The sequence below is a fragment of the Charadrius vociferus genome, unplaced genomic scaffold (assembly GCF_000708025.1).
Source record: "Charadrius vociferus isolate BGI_N301 unplaced genomic scaffold, ASM70802v2 scaffold2, whole genome shotgun sequence".
Taxonomy (NCBI): Eukaryota; Metazoa; Chordata; class Aves; order Charadriiformes; family Charadriidae; genus Charadrius; species Charadrius vociferus.
This window is the reverse complement of record NW_009647595.1, coordinates 7,747,514-7,756,501: the sequence shown is the minus strand read 5'-3', so window position 1 is coordinate 7,756,501 and position 8,988 is coordinate 7,747,514. Positions and strand designations below refer to the sequence as shown.

General features: G+C 39.2%; 1 protein-coding gene across 1 annotated transcript in view; it reads left to right on the top strand.

The window, feature by feature from the left end:
- Positions 1-8,988, top strand: part of OC90 (otoconin 90) — a 21,828-nt gene that overhangs the window by 10,795 nt on the left and 2,045 nt on the right. The window contains exons 7-12 of the mRNA XM_009881051.1: positions 1,856-1,912; positions 4,223-4,273; positions 4,595-4,651; positions 6,463-6,612; positions 6,976-7,074; positions 8,871-8,985. Coding sequence (XP_009879353.1) covers positions 1,856-1,912; positions 4,223-4,273; positions 4,595-4,651; positions 6,463-6,612; positions 6,976-7,074; positions 8,871-8,985 — 529 coding nt within the window. The remainder of the gene's footprint in view (positions 1-1,855; positions 1,913-4,222; positions 4,274-4,594; positions 4,652-6,462; positions 6,613-6,975; positions 7,075-8,870; positions 8,986-8,988) is intronic.

The window sequence follows — 8,988 nt, the reverse complement described above, 5'->3', positions numbered from 1 at the left end:
AGCTCGAATATCCCCTTAAATCATGCAAAAACTAGCTGGAAAGGGAAAAATACACCCACTCTGCTCTGTGACTTGCTTTCCATCTTGGAAGGAAAAATCCTCTCTAAAGATGAAGGGGATATTTATCTCCATTGTCATACACCAATCCATGCTCTGTAGCTGAAATTACAGCCTTGTAAGACTGAATACCTGTCCTGTGGGAACAGGGCTGGATTAAAAACTTAATTCATACGGATTGCGCTCAGAGCATGGCAGAGGGAGGACCTTTGAACTCCCAAGCTGAGACAGATGTGAAAAAGCAATGCTAGTTTTTCTAATCCTTTGGTTCGTATTCACACACCCCAGTGCTAAGGACAGATATACACATCTATACTGTGCTCTGGATGTGTGCATCCCCCCGTGAACAGGTCAAGGGAGAAGAAAATGCCACAGGAAAGTTTGCATCAAAGCCAGAAAATTGTTTCATGTAAGCCAGTAATCTTTCGTGGGTATCAGATGGCTCTAATATAAAGTATGGCAGTCCCAACACATTACAAATAAAGGGGAAATTGTTAGGTGCTAACAGGAAAATCACACTGGTTTTACCACTGTTGATAAAGATGATTGGTTCAATTTTAGCTCACTGAATACCTCCACTAATTTTAGGCTCCTGATTATATTTCTTAATGGAAGAAAAAATCCTTTGAATGAAACATTTTTAGTGTTCACTCATATTATCTTTCTGTGTATCTCTTCTGTCCATTTCAAGCTTTGAAAAAAAAAAAAAAATCCTACCTGACAAATTGCTAGGAAAATGATTTAGGTAGATTCTTCATTACAGGGAAAAATGTGAATGAAATGGGGATATATTTACCTAAATCTTTGCTTTAATAGGAATAAATTCAATGAACTCCTGATTAGTTGTACTATTCAGATTAAACAGTGACAAACCCCCTTCTCACACTTTAGTCTATGAGAAAGCTTTCTCCTTTTCAGAAACAACCAGCAAGAGAGTGGTGACAACACTTCACATGGAGGGTATGTCCTTATCTCTGTAATGCTTTGATTGGCATATATTAAATCAAGATAAATTTATACTCAGAAAATAATATGAGCATTTTGGAAGCTATTAATTCCTTTCTAAGCAGCAAAGACAAGCTTTAGCAAGATGTCAAAATATGAAAGGAAGAGAAAAAACCCTAATAAAGTAAAGCACCATTTTTGTGACAAGCTTTTACACAGGTGCACAGGAAAATTTCAGCCAAGTGACTGCTTTTTCTGAGAAGGACTTCAGAAGAGAACCCTGAATCTCATTTAGAAATAATACAAGAAACACACTCAAATCAACTTTAAAATATTTTAAGGTGGATCCTTTTCTATTTGCATGCACATTTAAGGCCCTGTTTTGACAACGTTCCCTGGATTTCACCATTTAAGTTTTCCATTTAAATGTTTAATTCTTGTCTTCATACCTTCATTATAGGCCATGTATTTAAGTACCTGCTGAAATGGGAATTTAAAGAATACTGATTGTGAGCCAGTTTCTCTTGTTTAGGTCGAAACTCTTCATGACAGAGACTGAGGGATTTTTTTTTTATTATTATACTGTATGTTGTTGAGTAGAATTTAGAATTAGTATTTAGTATTTAGCAGGGAAATAATATTAAGCCAGGTTTTTAGTACTGCTACTGTAATTATCAATAAATAGATTTGTATTTGCTATATTTATATCATACAACTGTACGAAAAGCACAACAGTAGTAACATTTAGAAATAAGTTCCATTCTGATAACTCTGATCCTGTCACGCCAAGATCCTGTCTAATAAGCATCCTAAGGCATGACTCTCTGGAATAAGAATGCTTTTATTTTTGCAGAATCCCTTCATCATGGGACTGACAAAACACAGGCTGCAACTGCATCCGTGGAAGAAGGTTTGCAACATACAGTGCAAGAAGTGCTGTTTTCAGCTCCCAAAAGCTGAAAGAATAAAATACAAGAATAAGCTGTTTGCTTTCTTTCTGCCCTTCTAAAAGGACAGATACAAAAGTAGATATAATGTTTTGGTGATCAAATTCAAGACTGAATGAGAAGGTGTGATTTTTCAATGTGTGCATGTGATGTGCTTAACCAGTGTTTACAGTAAGTTTCCCAAGGGCTGAAAATGAGCACTCTATGACAAAACCTGTTTTCATCCAAACAGACCTTTATTTTTCCCCTGGGAATATGGGCCGCAGCAGGTGAGCTGTTTGGCAGAGATGTGCTGTGTGGGTGCCAACCACTGGACCCACAGCCCATTGCATATTTGTTGTCTTTAAAGAGACAATTAATTATATGAGATTAAGCAGCGGCACGAGAAAAAGTTGGACATGGTTTGTTGCAAATGAGCCAGCAGTTTGGTGGTTTATTTACTTACAATGTAGGCATCCATGTTGAAGTCCCTCTCACTCTGGTGCCTCTTGGGTGAGTATTTAAACCATGAGACCAAGTGGATCTTCTGACAATCTTCATTTTTTTTCTGCTACAATCAATAGCTACCTTGTTCAGGAATGGACAGTTGCAAAATCTCATTGCTGTGGTGTGAGAAAACTATTCTCTTCCTACCTGCATGGTGTGCACTACAACACAAGGGGCCATGGAGAGAAGTCATCCAAAGTCTTGGGTTGCTCTGGGAGGGCACACCTGGTGAGAGAGGGCTGAGTCATACAGTAGGGAAATACAGGAGGAGACCAGTCTTAGACCACCCACTGCCTGATTTAGCGGATTTAGCACTCTTGTAATGTGGCCCCATCACAAGCAAAGCCATACTGTCATGTACAGAGACCCCGTATCTGCCAAGTGCAGAAGCAATGTGCCCTGGATGGGTGCCACCGAGCCACCGCTCAACTCAGAGAAATTCAGGAGTTATTTTGCAGGAGTGGGGAGAGGTGGAAAGTTGCACTTTTTGAGAACTTAAGAACCTGGTTTCAACCAGTAGTGTGCTCTTCTGTGTTTCTCAAAGCAAATCATCGCTCTAAGTGAATTATTCACTTATATATTATTGCATTATTCCACTTAGGAATAATGCAAAACCATATGGAATTTTTTTCTTCTTTTTTTTTTTTTTTTTTTTTTTTTTTAAGAAAGAATGTTTCAGACTTTAACACTTTTCTTTTTTTAAAAAAGTGTCACATGCATAGGGACATCTATCTGAAAAGGCTTTATGCTGAGTGTAAGTACTGGCTGTTCCTTCATACCTCTCCTGTATTATCAAGGCGGGTTAAAAAAACAGAGATTTCTTGTTCTCGCCTAACAACAGCTCCAATCTTGGTTCATGTTTTTTCAGCTGCTTCTGGGAAGCTTGTTAACAGAAAACTGAGAACTCCTGAAGGAGTGAGTGCACCTGTATTTGCACATCTGTAGCAATCTTTTACTTCCTGAGAAGATGATTACTTGTGCTCTCTGAAGAGGCATAGTTCATCCTAAGGCTCAAAATATTGCCAAGGGATAAAAACCTGTATTAGGAATTTTAGAAAGCTGAAAACGTATCACAGATGACATACCCAGACAGACTTCGAAGGAAATATTTGGAGAACCATTCCCCATTTAACTAGCTATCTGCCCACTTAAGCCCATAGGAGCTTCACCTTTGGGAACTCTGGGAACTGCATTAAGCCAAAGCTAAGTACTACTCAGGAACTTGTTCAAAGGCAAAGACATTCTTCCTCACATCACAACATCCTAACAACAGACTAAAAGATGCAGAATTTTATTTTTTTTTATAATTTATCAAAATGTAGCTGATGATAAATGAAAAAAGTTTATCAAAAAATAAATCAGAGGTTAGGGAAGTATTTGGGCTTGTAGCTGCCTGTCCACACTTGGCTTTCAATGTAGGTAAACATGAGGTGTTCACGAGGAATGTGACATCGTTCTGTGCTCAACAATGAGATTTTAGACCTAAGTCTCTTCAATGTATTTGTCTGTCAAATGGATTTAATATTGAATTTGCCACTTCAGCCATACTTATGCTGCTTCTTTGTTAGTGTAAAATACGTTATCTGAATGTAACAATGGGATTATTTTATGGGTATCACTTTGTCTTCAACAATCGATGCACCACAGAGAAAAATGGGCAAATCTCTGTACAAGAAATGCCTAGGTCTTCCTCCTTCACTGGAAAAGCTCTTCTCAGCAGCTTGATGTCTCGTAAGACTCTGTGCTGGAAACTTGTTTTCTGAGTTTACATTTTCTGTCTTCAACAGTGATTTCTTTTGAGCCCAGTGAGATGGTTCTGGGGACTTCCAAAGGTGGAGGTAAGACTCTGATTATGCTTCTGTTGATGAATAAGTCACTCCTCATTCCAGGTGAAAACAGGTTTTGGTTAATGAAGCTCTGTGGTGTCACAGGCAAAAATGTGCAGCTCAGGATTTCTGGATTATACCCCCAGTTCTTCTGCTGAGTTGCGCATCCCTGAGCAAACCACTTCATTTCTCCTAATTACCCTCTTTATAAAACAAGGCTAATTGTGATGTCTGGTTAAGCTTTATGAAGTTTTCAGTAGAAGTCACTCCAGAAATGCATTGGAGAAATGGAGGATGTAGGTCTCTACCACGATGCCTCTTCTTTTTGTACAGTTACCCCAAGGGACCACAGAGGTACAGCTCCTGCTCCCTCCGTCCTCTCAATAAAAGGTGAGTGACTCTCAGCTCTCCTTTTGCTTTGGCTGACACACCAATGCTTCATCTAAAAGTATCACAGTTAAAAATACACACATGATGACAACAGGGCTGCCAGGGAATCAGATTTAGATCAGGGTCAGACAGCAGATACACGAACGATAAAACCAGACTGAGAAGTATTCGCTGTGGGTTGCCTCCAGCCACTCATTTGCACTCCTCATGCAAGTATTTGTGAAAACCATTTCATATAAGGTTTTTCCAACGTAACTGTTCGTCCTTTGAATTACATTCATAGCATCTGCTGTCAGAAGGGGTCATTTTGATCTTGCCTCCTCCTTTGTTACACAGAATTTCACAGAATTCTTTCCCAGTATAAAACCTACTTCAGCTTTTGCAGCTGTTATTGCTTTGAGCACAGCCACACCAGCAGCTGCAGCTAGAAGTGGGGTTTTCAGCGGCCCCTTTTTTATAGAAAGAATCATTCAGACAGACTGAAACACACTAGAAAAATGTCAAGGAACACTGGAGAGTAGAAAGTAGTCAGTTTTTGCCTCTGATTACACTGTCTGGACCACATCTTCCACCCCCATACAGAAATTCAGCATCGCTGTCCTCAGCACTGGTCAAAATCACTACATTTTCTTCTCCGTTAACTTGAATGTACCGGAAAATCTGTGTGTTGTGTTGCGAGGTCTGCATGGTTCCTGGAGGATTATTTGTAATATCTATTCTTAGCTACATGCAGAATTTCCCAAACTCCAGTTTTATTTTCTACATCTAACAGGAATTGCTTTCATTTCAACACATCACTGTCCAACAAAGTGGCATAAAATGTGCACCTCGTTAGCTATTAAAACTAGCATGTTGCTATTGCTCCCTTTCTGCAACCTTTCACGATCTTCCTTGTGTTCTTGGCAGTTTCATTTTTTAAGGTATTCTGGTATCCTATGACAGATTATTTTCAGTACATACTAAAAACAGAACTTCGGAGGAACAAATTTAATGAATTTGAGTTTAATCCAGTTAATAAATTCAGCCAAGGAATTTAAAAGGAAAGGCTTTTAAAAACATGGAAACACATGTTCACTAGTATTTTCAAAGTATTTTGTTTGTGAAATGCCACATTCTTCATATTGACATTTAGGAAAAATGAAACCATTTGATTTCCATTCAATATTAAACAAAACTTTACCGGTCAACAATAAAGCTTCAGATAATCTAAAAATAAATACTAATTTCATTTTTAGGGTAAAGAGTCTCCTTAAAATTATGTTTCTATTCATCCTCAACTTGTTTTCTCCTTAATATTTGCCTGTGGTTACAATGAAGCAAATCCTTCCGTTGCCCAGCTTTGCATCAGTCAAATAATTTTCTGGTTTCCCTGATGTTGTTACCAGTTTTGGTACCCTCATGTGAATGGACTTTTTTTTATTTTTTTAAGGAATTTACTCAGAAATTGACACCTCACCTGCACTTTATCTCTCAGTATGGCTGACTGATCAGTAACCAATATGATTTTCGGCAGCCGGCACAGTTCTTTACCCCAGTATGCAGCATATAAAATTAAAAAGAAATAAAAAAATCAGTAGGTATACTGGTCCCGTTTAACCAGCATCTTCTTTTCTGAAAGGCAAGAAATGTGAAGAAACGACCAGTGTGGGTACTCTTTGCTTTTCCGATCCTAATTTTGAATTTTTTTCTCTATGACCATCAGTTCACACGAGTTCTGCCTGAGGATATTACTCTGACCTGCTATCTAAAATGAAAATCTTGCTGTTTATTGCTCCATGTCTTCTTCTGCTTTCCTCTTTCTGCTTATTCAGAAAACGATGGATTTATGGAAGCTGTGGTCCCAGTGGAAGAGATAACCACCTCCCCAGCCTCATTCCCAGGAGATACTAACTCAATGCAAGTCAAAATTGTCCCCACCAAGAAGATTTCTGCAGGCACATCTGCAAGGACAAAAGAAAAAGGCAAGTAAAAACTGAATTACACCTATTCTAATTTACAGCACTCTCCTATTCCTGTTCCCAGATATCTGAGGATTCAGCGTTTTTGACAGACGTGTACAATAACACTGTTTGCTTCCTATATCTGGATACATTACATAGAATACAGGGTGCACAACACCAACTGCACTGGAAAGGACAGTTCACTGTCAAACCCTGACCAGGAAAGCTTAACTAACCATTAATGAACAGGTTTCCATCTATAAATTAAACAAATGTTAAGATGGTCAATTGATTATGGTTCAGAATATGCACTTTTGGACATGTTACTGAAAGAAGAGTTTACTCTACCTTAGCAAGTCTAATCTATGCATATGCTGTCTCCAGAGACGAGCCCTGCAAGGGGTGGCCAGAGCACAGCTTCCTCTGGAATAGCTCTGGAACTGGTGTTGGCTGACACAGGACCCCATGAACCCACAGCAAAAAGTAAGTGAAGGGTTTTTTTTCCCCAGTTATATCTAGTGAAATATTCAGCTACCTCTACATTAAAAGGCAGGTGTATATATAAAGATCATAGTTATTCAAAACTAGTTAGACAAGTGTATATGTATTGGTATTTTTGTAAGAACAACGGGAGATGTGGTCATCTGCAAAAGCTTCCAACAGTTTAACCTCTCCCACCAATGTGTTATCCTTAATACTTACAAAAGCTATTTATGATTAGGTTATAAGTACATTTTTCCTACAGTACAAGATCTAAAATGAGCTCAGTGAATGTTTCGCCTTGCTTTTGTTTTTAGGCAGTAATTTAATCACATGTTTGAGTTACTTGATTTTACAAGCAGCAGAAGCAATAAAAGGAATTTCCCCTGCTCCTCACGCTGCCAAAGTCTTGCCAGAGTCAGCCTTTTTCTCAGCTTTTCTGATTCTGTTCAAACTCCTGCCCAGAGTTCACAGAGGTCCCAAGATATTTCAGACCTGTCATGCTGCAAATCCACACCCATGGACTCTCCCATCCATCTTGTTAGGCTTCCCAATGGAGAGAAGTGGTCCCGGAACTGGAACAGTGCAGACATGAAGAATCAACCCAGCCTTCCATCCAATTGGAAAATTTGATGGGATATAACAGTTTTTGAGTGGGCATTGTCAGTGCACAAACCTGAGGTTTGTTTTTGGTGAATTAACATGAGTGAGCAAAGACCGAAGCGGGCACATGGGCAGAATTTCCTACTGGGGGAAGTAATCCAGGGCTGTCCCTGGAAGAAGCACGGACAGTCAGTCTAGAGCTGCAGAAGGGAAGATGGGATTACTCATGGGAGCAAGGAGGACATGCAGGGAAAAACAGCCCAACCTCTCTCTCCCCCAATCCAAAAACCAGCCCCTTCAAGTCCTTTCCCTGGCAAAGTCACAACAGAGGCCCCCTTCACATTGTTTTTTCCTGACGTGGGACACACTATTCTTTCAAACCTTAGGGATAATTCCTACAATATCAGTTCTTTCTGAGTGGTTGAAGCCCCAGAGGCATTAGAGTTGGGACATGGAGCTGCCAAGACCTCAGCAGCACAGTAACCATTGTGACAGATCACTCCTGCATTTGGCATAGAGGAATCATAGCTCCAATTGAATTGCATTTAACAAAAGTCATTGTGACAATCCAAGATGATCTTCCCTGTTCTGTAAAATCAGGAAACAATTCTCTTTGAAATGAAAATCCAGAATCTTTCCTTTGGGAAAGCATCACTATTACTGATTGCTCTGTGACGGTAGCCAAGCTTTGTCAGGATGAGTTTTGTAAGCATACCATGAAGGAATCATGCACAACTTAGTCCTAGTACACCTTTAATGTTAGGTGAAAGGTATTTCAAATGAAAAAAAAAAAAATAGTTATTGTTTCCTCCAGCACACCATAGTCATTGCCCAGCTATCACTGTGCAAGCACAAGAAGTTAGGAGTTTATTTTCTGATTTAGCCAAGACAGAAGCTACTGAACTCAGCTAGGTTTGGATATTCTAGAAGAAAAAATTAACTATGAAGGATTACAAAGGATTGCAAAATATTCTTACTGCGATCCAATTTGACTTGTAAGTTATATCTTCATGGGGATCTCTCTCCCCTTTAAACCTTTTCTCCCCACTTCTGCTGCCTTGCTCAGTAGTCTTCTTAGAGCCACAGTTCATAGAGTGGAGCAATAATCTAGAAATTGTAAAATGTTGTCTCTAAGGTTTTCTGAGCCCTCAGCCAGTGAAAATATGATGTGTCAAATAATATGTTTTACTTTATAGTATGTGAGCGATTAACCTTTATGCAAGAGAGAGGAAATGGAAGAGCGAAGAGGGAGCTTCCCCAGCTAGGAGAAATGCTGTTCTGTTTAACTGAGCGATGTCCAGAGGAATTTGAGTC